The sequence below is a fragment of the Ips typographus genome, linkage group LG4, assembly GCF_016097725.1.
Source record: "Ips typographus isolate SLU linkage group LG4, UJ_Ityp_2.0, whole genome shotgun sequence".
Lineage (NCBI taxonomy): Eukaryota > Metazoa > Arthropoda > Insecta > Coleoptera > Curculionidae > Ips > Ips typographus.
In genome coordinates, this window is record NC_138425.1 from 9,333,499 (window position 1) to 9,349,887 (window position 16,389).

General features: G+C 35.5%; 1 protein-coding gene across 9 annotated transcripts in view; it reads left to right on the forward strand.

The window, feature by feature from the left end:
* pum (pumilio) overlaps positions 1-16,389 on the forward strand; it is an 82,612-nt gene that overhangs the window by 59,154 nt on the left and 7,069 nt on the right. For 8 of the 9 annotated variants that reach the window (XM_081977784.1, XM_081977781.1, XM_081977783.1 and 5 more), the window contains 6 exons: positions 8,656-8,823; positions 8,877-9,047; positions 11,156-11,465; positions 13,585-13,728; positions 15,408-15,774; positions 16,061-16,333. In XM_081977784.1, coding sequence (XP_081833910.1) covers positions 8,656-8,823; positions 8,877-9,047; positions 11,156-11,465; positions 13,585-13,728; positions 15,408-15,774; positions 16,061-16,333 — 1,433 coding nt within the window. The remainder of the gene's footprint in view (positions 1-8,655; positions 8,824-8,876; positions 9,048-11,155; positions 11,466-13,584; positions 13,729-15,407; positions 15,775-16,060; positions 16,334-16,389) is intronic. The other variant, XM_081977786.1, reaches the window with a different exon arrangement.

The window sequence follows — 16,389 nt, forward strand, 5'->3', positions numbered from 1 at the left end:
TAAGTATGATGATTGCCGAAGATTTTTATAAATCAGTAATTGATTATATCCAAGAGAGGCTAGATTAATAAATGGCTTTCACCGGATCCGACTACCTAATTCTACTGACCATTTGAAAAGAAAGTACTTTAAATCGGACAAACAGACGTTCCCGGATAGAAAGCTTTGTCGTTCGAAGTTTGAAGGATTTTTCATTTGTGTTAAGCTTCACTCCGATCCGGAGTCCTAATTCCTTTTGCAGTCCTAATTACCATAATCCTGTGCATATCAGCGCATTCAGTTGAGAGATTTGTTTATTATGTCCTACTACTAATGGAAAGTTTTAAGCTCCTGCTTATATGTGTAATAATGAAGTTTACCCTTTGAAGCTTAAGTCTCAATTTGTGAAAAAAAAATGATGGAAATAAAATTACAGCTGTAAATCCGTAAACATAAGTAACAGGGGAGCAAAATTACGAGATTAGGAGGGTAGCAAGCGGGAGATTTGTTCTTGGTAGATTAGGCTTTATCCTCCGGTTTAAAAAAGGGTTTTCGTTCAACCATGCAAGAAAAAGGAAAAAACCGCAATGTATATCATCTTGCACGTACAAGGTTTTTGGTTTCCGCCTGTTTTCCATTTTACGGCTGTTTTCCCGACAACAACAAGTAAATGGATTGATTCCCTGTGGGTGGTAAAAACAATGTGTCCTTGGTTTCGCTACTTCAACAGGGGAATTTATCCAATGGAACATCGCGTTACTTCAAATTGAGCTCAATTTCGATTGTCATAATGCCGAACCAAATTAACGGGAAAATTTTGACTTTTTTGTACAGTCTCACTAAAGCGACAGTGCGGTGCGAAAATGTTTCCACTCGATTGAGACTAAATGGGCCAGAAAAGAAAAGCCACATCGGTAAAGTAGATCGCGTAACGGAATTGAAAGATCCGTTAGAGGTCGGCTACACTTCTCAACATTCGCTATTAAGTTGGTCGAGAGGAGGATTTTTGTTATTACTCGTACAATGTACAAGTTGGTAATTTTACTAAACAATGGTCATGTGTCTGAGAATCCAACAGTATAAAATGACTATAGAAGCACTTGCACGTATTCAATATACTTTTATGATGTTAATACTGTTCTAGTCACAGGAACCTAATTTTTGCTGTCTATTTAAGAGGACAAGAATTTTATTTAGATTTTGTGTAGAAGTTGGTGGTTTATTATTATTTAGTCAAGACCAAGTATATGGTTCATTTGTGTTGCTGATCGCCATGTTAAAAGTTTCAAATTACTGCACATAATTCTCTTTTACTTACAGGGTTTTCCAAAATGTATACAAACAGGATAACTTTAGGAACACAGATGTGCTAGTATCTTCTAACTAAATATGTACTTACAAAGAGCTTATTACTTTGTACTTTGTAGCATAAGACAGTTTTACCCTTTGCATATTGTTAAAAGTTCATTAATTTACTACCAAACTTTTCATTAGGACGGAGATAGGAGTTCTTTTATTGTATGGATATATTGGAGAAACTTTGTGTTTCTAGGATGCACCAGGTTTTCCCTTTGCCTGAACTTATCGAAGCATACTATATTTTTTGTCTAGTTCCTATTGAAGCGAGACGATTTCTCAGTGATAGCGTTGATGGAACTGTTAATGAAATACCCGACTCCCAGTCTGCTATTCTGGCAGGATTTTTTTGTTCTGAATCCCTCATCACTTCAATAATAAAGGTGGACTCAGTGAGGCGAAATGGCCCGCTGTTCGAAGCCAAACGTTCAGTTTAGTCACCTTTGTTGTTGTTGATTGAAGTGCCGCGTTTAAAGCAAATCTCGTAAACTGATCAATAGTCCTTATTTCGAATACTATTTACGGTAATAAATTCCGAAGAACGTCGCCAGAGTTCGTTGTTCCACATTCGAAAGGAAGTAAACGGTAAGAGCGTTGGATCTGGTTTCTTGAGGGTTTTACAACAATTTACACGACCAATCGATAAAATCACGTAACTGTTGTCCCACTGAACTTGAATCGGAGGACGTTGACCATATCCGCGAGTTCTTGGGACCGGTCTGTTAAGTGATCTTCACATGCGTTCATAATTTTTTTTACTACGATGCTTCACTGACCTAAAAAGCTTTGCCGAAGTCGAGAGACCGTCTTTATAACGCGACGCATATTAATGGTCGTGATGCAACTGACTGCGTATATTTTATTAAAGTTGCCAAGGGATCTTCTTCGTTTCCTTTCGAGCGATTCAACGGCCAAGTTCACTGACAGGCCAAGTTCAAGCCCGAATCTGGTCGACGACCCCTTGTTGTTCCGGCCATGTGTTGTGTTGGATCCATTGCATTTTCAATTCCGCATTTATGAACATTAAGCTACTTAGGTGCAGCTTAAACTAAAATATATTATGCTGTAAATACCGTGTTCGAAGCGTATCGAGCTTCGCGTGTTATAAAACATTTAAATATAGTTGATAATATATGAGGTAAAATTTCACGGGTTGTGGTATTAAAAACGTTGTTTTGTGTCGCCAACAACATACACGTTCGAATTTTTTACCTTATCAGTACCTACACGGTCCAATGGTAGCATTTCTCGTGCTGGAATTATACCATAAGATTTTGGCACATCGTTATAGTTGTAACACTTCACATGTTAACGGTACAATAGACGCAATGAGGTCACCGACATGAATGACTTTTTTAGTATCCTCGGAACCTTGTTCTTGTAACAGTACTTTTTTTTAATGACCTACACGTCCATTAGCATCTAGCTCTGTTTGTCTACGGAATTTGAACTGTTCATTTCTTTGCTCTACCTAATTGCAGAGTCATTGACTTGTGTTATAATGTTTTCTGAATTACGAAATAATTAATGCGTGTTTCGAATATTTGAACATATAATTAAAGTGTTTGCACCTATACAATTTGAATTTTCTATTAATTCAGTTTTATCTCGATATTAAATAATGTCATTTGGCTGTTAGTGACAAATGTGAGTCTACTGCTGCTGTTTGTTTGTATCAGGTCTAGAATATTTATTACAAATTCAATTTCTTACATGGGTTTCTTTCACTCTCCATCAAGCTTTCTTGAAACCGAATCGCCTATATGTATGATTTACACGGTTCGTTATTACAGAATTCAGTTGACCATAAACCGGAGCTTAACCACATTTATTAGCTCCATGCTAATTAAGCTTGAAAGCCCGTTTGATGCTGGCTGACCGAAAAGAAATTGTAGATACTTTGGGTTCGTAGTTAATGGCATTAACATGATAGCGTGCGGAGCCTCACCCACCTTCCCTCGTTCCATTTTTGTCGAGTCGATTTTTGGGCGTGTGCCCACTGATGATGGGTCGATTAAGGTCAATTAATATTCGCTTGTCATTAGTTATACTGTTAGCTTGTGGCGGATTTGGTCCTACTGTTAAATGGATGAAAGTTTTCTATTCCAACTTTCACGTCCACACCTTTTATGGTGTTGTATAGATGGTTTTTCTATGGTTTTTCTGTAACACAATTTATTACCCCAAGTAGGATATATGCAGAGTTTCTTGCGGAAAATTGCAGTGATTAATGGTGGAAAAACTATGGAATTCCACTTATGTAATTTACGAGAAAAGAGGCAAAACATTGATGTCTTGCAGTTTTATAAAGTAATAATTCATTAAAAAAAAATAAAGTTTTTCTTTGCAACAGTTCTCTTTCCGACTTAAGGGCATCTTAATCTAAGTTGTAATTTGGTTGTGACTGGTAGGAAAACACATGAAAATGATCATCCTGTATTATATTCAGAACTAGATTTCGGTACAAATATCACGTCACAGAACAATTTTAAGCATTGTTTTGAATCTTGATTCCAAATCTAATTCGCACCTGGGTTTGAATTATATGCATTCTGCTTTATTTGTTATCTTCTAAATTAGTTATACTTCTAACTTATTTGCTGTCTTTTCTTTATTTATACAGGGTGTCCCACGACGAAAGACATCGATTGATATTGGAAAAAGTATAAATAGGAGAGTTTTGAAAATTATGCAAAATACTGATGTGGGCATGCCCAATCTAACTAAAATATTTTCAAGATGGTTGCACTTCCGTTTATACCGGAAGTCACAACTTTCTTATTTTAAATAGAACACCCTATATATTATTACATATTTGGATTCCTCACAAAATTCTGACCAACTTATGTGTACAATGCCCTATGCCTATCTCTAGCCGTTTTCGAAATATTTGATGTTTTTCCAAAAAAGTAATAAAACGAAATGGGGTTGGATTTAGGTATAGGCAAGTAAATTAAAACGTATTGTAATTTTTAATGCTCAAAATGATTCCGTCATAAAAAATGTGGGTTTCTATTTAAAAAACTTGAGATTTTTCATTTTTTTTAGTGGCAAGTTTATGATTTTTTTTTTGACGACCCTGTATACAAATGAGTCATTACGCACCCTCAGTTTAATAAAACAATCTTTAATTTACAATATCCCAAAGTTTCATTGCAAAATGAATTAAGGTTTTGACAGAGTACAAAAATATGTTGAGCGCAGCAAGTTGTCACTTTTTTGGAAAAACATCAAATATTTCGAAAACGGCTAGAGATAGGCATAGGGCATTGTACACAAAAGCTGGTCAGAATTTTGTGAGGAATCCAAATATGTAATAATATATGGAGTGTTCTATTTAAAATAAGAAAGTTGTGATCGACTTCCGGTATAAACGGAAGTGCAACCATCTTGAAAATATTTTAGTTAGATTGGGCATGCCCACATCAGTATCCTGCCAAATTTTCAACTCTCCTATTTATACTTTTTCCAATATCAATCGATGTCTTTCGTCGTGGGACACCCTGTATATTTAATTTCCTTGTTAGATTTTTTCTGTACGGTTTTTTTTATTATTAGTCCTGTCTGCAGTTCCTGCAACTACGTAGAATTGCCAATATGCAGGAAGGATAGAAATCCTCCTTTACATTAAACGTAAATTAGCTTCACTGACAACAGAAGAAATGTCTACTTTACAGACGAGTTCAAGGATTTTTATGCAAGCAACTCGGATAAAAATCTAAGACAATGAATACGTTGATGCGTATCTGAAAAGGTTCCTCATCCCTTGGTATTATTAAAGATCTTTAATCAGATCGTTAAACAGTTTTTTTTTTATATCAAAGCTGCTACAAAGCCAGGATTTATGTTCTCTCTCGTGGAAATCGAGTCGATCATCGTGAAACGTAATATCTCGGCACTAACGTGAGAATCTTGTGCTTAGCGGCAGAGCCGATTGGAAGATCGCTTTTGAAAATAATGACTAATTATAATAATCTATGTACCTGACAGCTGACGTTTAATATGCAGGAGCGAGTGCTGTTTTCCCAAGTGACAGGCGCGCTTAACGCGTTTACGGGCCCCCCCTATTTCTATCTTGTCATTCCTGTCCTGAAAAGTAAACTCCTGGAGCTAAAAGCGAAACACCTGTGATATTGTTATATATGGAACTGTCAACTGAATTAATGAGATTTTGCGGTAACGCTATGGGTTGTGGTGTGATGAAGGTTTTCAATGATACTCGGGGAAAAAGTGGCAAATTAGTTATGTCACTTTGTTTTGGTGCATACCGGTTATTGTCTTAGTTGAGTCAGTAATTTCAAACAATAAGTCGTCTTGTTTCTTAATAATGTCTCAATTGTCTAATGACACATTAGCTTCGGTGTGTGGGCTTTCTTTCTAAATTAAATAATGTGAAACAATGCCACTGTAAAAAATCGTAAGGAGCATTGTCCTAGCCGATACTAAATTTTAACGCTTTTGCTCTAGTAATGCCAAATTGCTCAAAATGAAGGAACAAAATGGGTTTTTTTCTCTTTAAACAGTGTCGTAAATATTAGTTTCGGTACGATACGCTTGCGAGTTTTGCGCAAAATTCGTTGGTTTTGTCGATTTTAATTAAATCCCAAATATATTATTCCTTACGGACAGTTGTTTTCATGGAAATTGAAACCGAGTTTGGCGTCTAAGTTAGGATTTTGCGGGCATGCTCTATTTAGTATCATGTTGAAACGGTCCCACAGATTTTTTAAGTCGTATGACATAATTTATTAGTTTGTAAGCTTTGAATTATCATGCCCCATTAAGAATACAGCCTGTGGGCTAATCATTGGACAGATTAGCACATTACAAATGTATCCATAATTACAATTAAAGCAGCTAGGATCAATATGTTTGCTTATTCGGAACCAACTGGACGTAAATCTCCTTGATTGGTCAAATCAAACAGTTATCCCTCTGCTGTAATCTATTCATGTTGAACATTCATCTGGACGGTTTAAATGAGACCAAACCGTGTTAATGTGTCTGCGCTCCATTAATTCCGGTTGTCTCAAGTTTCTCTGTGGTGGTAATAAAAGTTTTTCAATTGAACGGCCAATTTAGTTTAAGCGGTGGCGTAAATATAAAATTTAAATTTGTAGGGTGTATTCATCATCCTGTCGAAAATTTTAATTGGTACTGGACTGAAGTGGAGTGATTTAGAGAAAAAGTTTATGAAATAATTTTTCTTTTTCTATTTAAATTTAGAGATGTTCTTGAAATTGAATCGCTATCAAATCAATATATTTTAACCGTATAATATATATAATATTTTTTTAACCGATTTTGGTAACTAATATCGATGAGAGGCGTGAAGCAGCTGTTCGTGTTTAATCTATTGGAATTTCATGGGTTGGTACAATAAAGTTATCGACAACAAGAAGCAATGTTGAAAGGTGTCGGTAGTAGGCACGTAGTTGGATAATCGGTTGTTTGTATGCATCAGCTAAGTCATAATGAAGGGTTTAATTGCAACGCCTCTCGCGGTGTTAAATGCAAATAATAGTCTGATTGAAATACGCAGCTCTGTTCTTTAGGAAGTGTGCTAATTAGTACAATTTTGGCGTTTACTTTCCATTCATGGAAAGAGAAAAGAAACTACTTGTTGCTATTAAAAGCTTAACTCTTGTGGCAAAAAAGCGCTGAAGGAAACACGTCCGCCCAATAAAATTGGATTTTAATTACTGCCTGAGGTAATAAAAGTTTATCAGAGATGAAATTTAGTATAACTAAAGTGGCAACTAATATAGAGAAATGTATGTCTTGTTAAGCAAATCATATCCGTCCAACCCAGATTAGAAAATTGTGCGCGCTTCGTACGTTTGCAAAGGTAAAGTAACACTAACACACTTTTGTTATGGGAATCGAGTTGAATTTCTGTCTTGCTTGCAAATGTAATTTGGCGAAGAAGTAGAAAACCCCCATACTGTTGGAAAATGCCATATTTTTCCTATATTTCGTTTTCTAAAATCACTTTGCAAGGAAAATTTGATTATGTTTCCTCATGAATAGAAGTAGTGTTCTACAGAAGATTACTACTACACCATTTGCAGCTAATAAAAAATAAGTATATGATTTTAGTATTGACTTCGTGACAGAGTTACAGATTTGACAATTTTTATTCCCTACAACGAAATCACAACTGCTAATAGTAACTAACTAATTCAACATTTAACTAGATCCGAAGTGCAAAATTAGTCATGGATTTGTAGCAAGGATTAATATATTTTTGATCATCATAGAACAATTGTAAGATTACCGAAGATTATCCGAGTGCTAATCCGCATTCAAGTCTCAGGAATGTGAATGAATGTACTAAAATTTATATTCTGGAATATTTGAGAAAAGTAGTAAAAAAACTTGTGCAGTTACAGTTAGGACAAGAGTGCAAGAATGTAAACCTGGAGATCTTCTACATCTGGGTTTACGACAAAGAATATAAAATTCCATCTGGTATGTCCCTAACGCAGATTGAAAAATGTAAAAAACATGGTTAGATAACGTCTGAAGAAAAACTGAGCAGTTTTGTATTTTCTATGTTTCATTGCTAGGTTTTCCGAAAATGTGCGTCTTTCATCATAAACTTGACAGAAAACTTATGGGAGTATTCCAAATCATCGGAAATGGAAACGAAATAAAATATTCTTTTTTTGGAAGATTATTGGACACGCCACAACGCAATAAAAGCCTCACGTAACTCAGGTTAAATGGGCCACGTTTCATAAATAAATTATACATACGAATGTCAGTAAAAATCGGCAGTATTATTTATTATAAGTATTAAAAACATTACAACAGCAAAATTTAACTATTTATTATTATTTACGACAAATGTGATAATGGAACTGTAGCGTTTTGAAGACGGATAGTCGAATTCGGCTGACAAGTTTCATAACTTCAATTTAATGGACGAGAATGTGGGGTCAACAGCAGTTACATCTAATATTTTGTTGTTTGGCGGACGCTTAGATTGACATTTGCAAGATTTAAGGATGATGAATGAGCCTGTAATCTCGAATGTACAAGATTTTAGTTCGGAGGAATGGATAGGGATTTCTATGATATATTTTTCCGAAAAATTTGTTTTAATAATGAATTGTAGAATGTGAATTAGTAATTAACTAAATACATTAAACGCCATCACTTTAATCAATCTAATTTAATTGTTTTATTTGCATAAAGAATTTTGATAACCCTTGGAACAGTCACTTATTGTTTCCGAATTTTTATAGGGTTTTTATTACGTTCATTTACTGTGGCAAAGTTTTGGTTTCGTGAATTTACAGTTTTTTGTTTTTTCAGCAATTGTTCCGTTCACAACAAACACAAGCTGCCACACCAGGAGCAGCTGCACAGCTTCAGCTTTTGCAGCAACAGCAACAACAACAATACCTAGCTGCAGCACAACAACAGCAAGCAGCTGCCGCGGCATTTACTCAGCAAGGTCCTTATGTTTTAAATCCACAGCAGGTAATTAGAGTGTACATTTTTTGGAATGCAAGTTACTACTAGCGTTACTTTAGGAACCTTACTTGATTACTGCCGGCGTTCCTGCGCAATATTATGGAGTTGGTCCCTGGGTTTACTCAGCCCCACCTGCTAATTTAGCAGCAGCTCTCCAACAAGGAGCAAGCAATGGTGCGAGACGACCACTTACTCCAAATGGAACAAACGAGGCTCAACAGCAAGTTCAGGTAAAGTTTCTTTTGTATGAATCAATGTATATTGTTCAATGAAACTAACCTTTGAGGAATTAGATTTAGAAGCGTTAATAATAATTTCCCTTGGATCTTCTTGAAGGCATTAAGTCTTAAAAGATAATGTATGTACATTGTAATTATTATGTAATTCGACATCATCCACCTTGCGGAAAATTAATCCGGAAAATGCAGAATAATACGGATAATATTTTACTTCGCGGTTTTGATTAATGGGTATGAGTTCATTATGATGTCGCTTTTGCTGTTGTAATTTTAGAGCCGTGATAAAATTTGCGACCCTAAAAGCTTCCGAATTAATATTGAGGCACTAAACATTGATGTGGACTCTAGTAAAAGCGGTCAAATGGCCAATCCTAAAATTCACATATTTATGTTTTCCCGTTTTTAATGCTCAATTAAAGTCGCTTTTCATATTAATAGTCCATTTTTTGTCAACATTTCTGCAGTCAAATGAATTTGTAGTGGAACATATTGGGGCGCTGAAAGTCTGGCAAACAGTATGTTTTTTCGATCTGTAACATATTATCTTTTTATGCGTTTGAACAATATTAGTTAAGTTAGTAAGTTTATAACAGCACAGTGTACTTTACAAAACATTTTAATACATCAATTCAATATTTCAAATAAGATCTTAATAAATTTGTGTGAAAAGCCGGGGGCCGTAAATGTGTCCAGTCCGGACAAGAAATAATGACTTGGTTCATTAATCTTGTATTTTTATGTGATTTATGGGAAGTTGCATAATTTAATAATCATTTATCAATTTTCATTTATTACTTTTAAATAATGTTTCATAAGTCTTCTTTCTGTATCCCATTTCCATAGTTGTTATTACTCAATATGTACTTTGCAGTTCTTATCAACTGTTGATGTATACTAAAAGCTAATTTGCGTTGCAACGCTAATACCAAAAACACGTACAAGTTTAGGACATTTTATTAACTATATTGAGGTTTCGGCAATTACTAGCATACAACAAAAGTTTGCTCGTTATCGGGCAACTGCCGTGTTTCAAAGTTAAACTCGAAACTCCTTCTGTGAAAGTTCTGAGACGGTAATTGTAGAAACTCGAAGTAAATGGATAATGATTCCACATAGGCGGTATTTTTATTAAATTCTTATTAGCAGAAAGTCCTTACAGTAACTCTTATTTGCTACATTTCTGAAATGCTAGGAAATTGCAACGAACTTTTTTGTAACTTTACCAGTTCACATTCGTGTTGTATATGTAGCATTGTCAAATTAGCAAAACATGTACAACTTAGCAAATTAGCAAGTGCATGTTTCAAGAGACATTGCCAACGTGTACAGAAAGTGAAATTTCCAACAACCAAGTTTCTTCAGCGTTTCAAAACTATGCTAATAAAGTTTCCAGGAGGCTTTGTTTGGTAACTGACCTAAATGCACTAAGAAGCTTAATTGTATTATATAATATAATTATAAAGTTTCACAAGCAGTTTTGAGGCAGGAAACGATAATGGTACTTTTAAAATCAATTAACAAAATGACAGAAACGAGTACACAACAGCTGGGTTTATACATACACCTCATCAAGCCCATCGTCTCTCTCAATGAATACAAATGTGTTGTTAATTGGACTTAACGTCTCATAGCATATTACTTATACCTCATATAATGGCCAAAATTGTGCTATTAATTGATGCTAATACATGAATAGCGTCATAGTACCTTTTCCTTGCCTAAATGAAAATCAAATTTTAGTCGATAATACATTACGTTTCTATCTAGTGTAACATTTCGTTTTTGATCAAATTAGCATTGTTAATATCTGAGATATCTGTCTTAACCTGAAAATAGATAAAATACTATGCTCTACTGTAAATACTACTTCAGAGTGAGAGATCACTAGTATGCAATAATTTGTTTTTCTGTTCAACACTTGGTTTTACAATTTCCAACTTCTACAATCTGTAGTGGCAATAATGTAATAGCTCTATTACCTTGTTTAGTCGGAAATGTTTTAAGTAGCTACTCGAATATAGTGTATTTATATTTTTAGGAAATTTGTAAATTGTACAATATACAATGTAAATATGTACTATAACACTTTTTTATTACAGCCGGGTGTGCCCGCGGGCAGCTACATCGTCCCAGCTTATTACGAGCAGGGCGCGGCGCCCATATTGGTTGCGCAGGGCGCTGCTGCTGCGGCCGCCGCCGTCCGAAACGGTCACGCACCCATGCGTCTTGTTAGCCCGGCCGCTCCTGTTCTGGTACCGCCTCCGGGGGCGGCTCCGGGACGCGCTGCGCAAGGTGTTGCGGCCGGCTTGTACGGAGCGGCCGCAAGCGCCCAAGGAATTTACGGTGCTGCTGCAGCCGCAGCCGCCGCCGCTGGCGTAAATACGTCTGTCAATGGAACCACACTTGGAGGTAATTGGTTTATGTTTATTTCGTTTCTACATGTATATTTATTTGTAAATAGTTTTCCATGTACAAACCCACTCGAAATTACTGGTGTTTTTCTGGCTGTATAGTAATTGCATTAATGAAATTGTTTTTTAACGACTAAAGTTAATTCAATGTTTGACGAAAATATTTTAAAAATTTATCTTTAAAGGGACAGCTTCATATATTTTTAATTTGGGTTTGTCTAACGAGTTGTTCATTTTGACCCACGCTCATTTTCTATCTCTGTATTAAAATTCTTACGCCTGGCATTTCGAAACAATACGATCATTGAAATCCCACTTACTACCGTCGGTCGAATTAATTATATTGTAACTCTAATGCATCGTCGGGGATAATTTAATAACGTTTTTTACAAACCAGAACGTAATAAAATGTATTTTTGCATGAAATTTTTACTCGGGCCATTAATTTCGCTCTTCAAATTGGTTTTCCCAGGGATAAACCATTAAGCTCTGCCCGCGTAGTAATAACGAAGCATTGTCCTCTCTAAATTAAATTGAAAAAACGAGTATCCGGCCGAAGAGATTTTGCATTTTCTGATGCAGAAAAAGACACGTCGGAGAATGATCAAAATGTAATAAATGAAATTCCGAATTTACATAATTAATTCGGTTGCGATTGGGGACATTTTGCCTATGAATGTAGCGTTGTTACGCAAGATTAGGTACAGTAGCGCCCATTTATTTAGTTTCACTTATGGGATATTGAAATTATAATTTCCGATAAATTGTGGTTCAAAGTGGGTCAATCAGCCGAAAACGCTGTTCCAATCGATATCTTTAACACACGCAATCGTTACCGTACGTGTAACAATCTAAGACACGATAAATCTCATTTTCTATCGGTTCCCATCTGACTGTCCCAATGTTGTTAAAAAATCTACCGAATAATATACACTACTGTGGATAAATTTTCCAATCTAAGTAATGCACCGAGAGCGTTTTTCGCTGTCGGTTGTTGGTTCTTTTTGTTGTGGTCTGTGTTTTTATATGTAAATTGCTCTTGGCCTTTTGGTTTTTCTCTGTCTTTAATCCCGTTTCATCAGCTTTGCGAGACAGATAAGGAATAGATTGCTCTTCACTTTAGTTAGATGGCTGTAGCTTTTCTTATCATACGAACGCAGTGAAAGTTCTTTAAACGGTCTGAGTGACCAAATTCTAATTTTTTATCCAGATCTCCTCTTAATTTGCTAGATTTAATTATGTTGTAGTGTAAAGCTATAAGATTTGCACTTGGAAACATTTTAATAGGTCTGTAAATATAGATCTTTTTTTCCCAATCATAAAATTATCTATAATTAAAAAACAAACCCTTTTTCACAAAATTACTTTTATTATTGGAAATATGTATGGTATGAACAGACGGATACCTCCATTTGTTCGTAGAAGGTTTTCATTGTATTATTCCACCATTTACTCATATAATTATTAAGTTATAACATTATTAACCTAGAGTTGCAATACTGTGTAATTTAAAACGATATGAATAGCACAAAAGAGATTGTGTGATCCTATTTTTGTGCAAGCTCGTATAAGAAATATCGGATATTCCAATTTACCTTCTTACTTGTAATAATCATGTTAAACCCGCTTCGCGAGTTTAACTTTGATGGATTATACGCAATAAAAGCTAAATTGCTTTAAAAGTACATGTGCATCGTAACACATTTGGGTCGACCTACTTTTGATTTTGTTCGGATTTTATAAAGGCTTTGTCAAAAGTTTTCATGTGATTAATTCTTCCTCAGTTAGAAAAGGCTGTATGGGAATATTAATATGACTCGATTAAGTTTTTAATGTTTTTATGATTTCTGTTAAGTCTTGCTAAATTTGACACGGTTGTGGTTTGCACCAAGTTGCTTAACAATTATAGTCTTAATGTTTATCAGAGCAAATTACTACATTCCACTAAATTTCAATCGTCAATATTCGATGACCTAGCTTTTCATATCAGGCTAACTGACGTTATAAGTGCTTACAACTGTTGTCAGTGCGCAACTTTGACAGTCAATAATTAGGACAAGACAAACTTGCGCACATCCGCAACTCATTTCTCTGCTAACCAGAACTAACCGTTAAAGGCGTGGCGCAAGGCGTGGCCGGTTCGGGTTTATTCCCTGCCTTACCTCCCTCGGCCGCCCCATTTGGCGGTTCTTCTCAGTTGGGAGCGATCGGTTCATCTGCACAACAGCAGCAGCAACAGGCCACGTCGCAGCTTCATTCAGGTAATTCACCGTAGCTACTTTTGCGTTGACGTATACAAATTAGTCTTGTATACTTTGTGTAAATAGTAAAGTTTTGTAGATATAGTACTTATAATAGGTAACTAAAATCGAGTAAGTGTAGAGAAAATGTCACGTCACGCTGTAAATAACCACTATAATTGCTTCGTTATTATGATTATTGAATAGTGAGTGATTACTACAAAACCATATAAGTTTACTGTTGTGTAAAATACTTCTAATAAAAGTGTCACCATTGTGACATTACATATACAAAGTGTAAATTAGAGAAAATACATATATCTGTATGCAATCGTTTAACTTGATTAACTACTTATTCTTGTTTACGCTGTTCACATCCATTGTTTGCTTGTTTCATTTGATAAATTTGGGTACATATTGCATTTAATTTTCATTAAAACTATCTATTTGTGAATATGTATGTTGTATTTACTAGTATATTGCGATTTTGACGTGTAACTATAAACTGTTTTCATTACGATGTATTATAAAAAGGAAACAGATTTCTTTCAACCCGGAACTGCGCCATCGCAAAAACTTAATAGTTATTTGAGCTGTAAAAGATTTACAAGACACATAAAAGTGGTTCTGAATGGCATATAGGGTCCTATAAAAAAACTCATAACAAAGAAATTAAGTTGCCGGCGTTGAAGATTAGACACCTAAAAAAGGGGGCCAAACTCTACGGTATCCTGCTCCGATATTGGGCTTCAAAGTTACCTCGACATTTACGGCGGGAGAAATGTCCCCGGACCCTTAGGGAGCCGTGCGATATTTCATTCAAATGCCATGCAAAACGTCCTAGATGGCGATTCCTTTATAAACGAACGCTTTTATAAGGCCTGATTTGTATGATGTAACTTTTAAAGTCGGGAAGTTTGGAAGTGCCTTAGATAAAAATTTCAGTAGGTAAAAGTCTTTGAAACAGCCATAAAAATGGTATAGTTTTACATACACTTCAATTTTTGTGCTCGGTGTTCAGAAAATGGCGCTTTACAGTTGGTCTACCTATTGATCATCTAGAGAGACGCTCAAAAAGTTTCCAACAAGAAATTCTTTAGTGAATTTATGGTTTTAATTTAGTACTGATGAATAAATCTATGTTGTTCTTACAGGAAAATGAGCTGTGATTCCAATTATACGAAATTTTCTTCCATAATTACGAAACTGCTAATCTTGCCAAACATACTTTTTTTCTTACTTATCGCAAGTTTGGAAACGTTTGTACATGTTGCTGAACATTTTTACTTTATTAATTCTATAATTCACAAATTTTAAGTAAGAATGAACTAACCAAGCCACGTAATCGGACATCGGAAATGACCTTGTTGTACAGAATACCAATGAGCAACAATACATTATCTAAACTTAATCGAAATCAAAATTGCCGGTTACACTTTGAAGGGTATCTGGGGTGATAATTTTATAGTAAGAAGTTGAGATGTAGTGGATTTTGTATGTTGAAATTTAGAAAGACTTGCCGTCATGTATTGAGGTAAATTTAGAAGACAGATACGAAAAGTTGATTAGCATTTGATCCTAATTCTGTTTCTAGCTTAATTGATGAGTTGGATAAGTATGGAAGCATGTCGTGATTATTTATTAAAAAATACACTCCATTGATCTAGTAGAAACTTATAATTATATTTTTAAAATTGCAGGTTTGGGTCTGAACACAACAGCCACGGGCAGAAGAGATTCCTTCGACAGAAACACCTCAGCGTTCTCTCCTTCATTAGACTATAGACAGAAATGGACTACCTCCTACAATATAGGGAGCAGTCCAAGTCCGTTGGCAGGCGGCAGTCTTACGCCACCACCAACGGCTCCCTTGCAATTGGGCGGTTTAGTAAATCCTCGGGTATTGTCTGCTGCCCCTGGAGCAGAAGCAAAGTACAGAAATTCAATGGCGGCAGGATTGAACGCTACCACGATGTTCGGATCCACTAACTCGTTGTTTAATAAGATCAACTCGTCTTTGACTGCGGTTCCAAATACGTTGGATAAAACCCCACAAGGCCGATCAAGGTTAGTTTTAGTCTTTACTTTAAATTTGGTGATCGTCACTTGAAATCTCAAGCTTATAAGTCAACACATTCTAAAGGGGCTTTTGTGTGCTATACGTGCGCGGAATTGCAGATTATCCCTACTAACTATATTTTGTGATATACTTTAATAAGTCTTTTCTTGTCTCCACGATCTTCTTTATCTGTTCTTCTTCTTTATCTGTATTGTAACTGTTACATTGTGTTCACATATTTTAGCTATTAATTATTTCCAGAAATCCAAACTAAACTCATATTTTCTACTTCAGGTTATTAGAAGATTTCAGAAATAACAGATATCCCAACTTACAACTGAGAGATCTCGCAAATCACATTGTGGAATTTTCACAAGACCAACATGGATCAAGATTCATCCAACAAAAGCTCGAACGAGCCACAGCGGCTGAAAAACAGATGGTGTTTACCGAAATATTATCTGCAGCCTATAATCTGATGACTGACGTATTTGGCAATTATGTGATTCAGAAATTTTTCGAATTTGGAACTAGTGAGCAGAAAACCACTTTAGCGCAGAAAGTCAGGTTAGTCTTATGATTTGTACGTGAATCAATTTCACAGATGTATAATACATTAACAA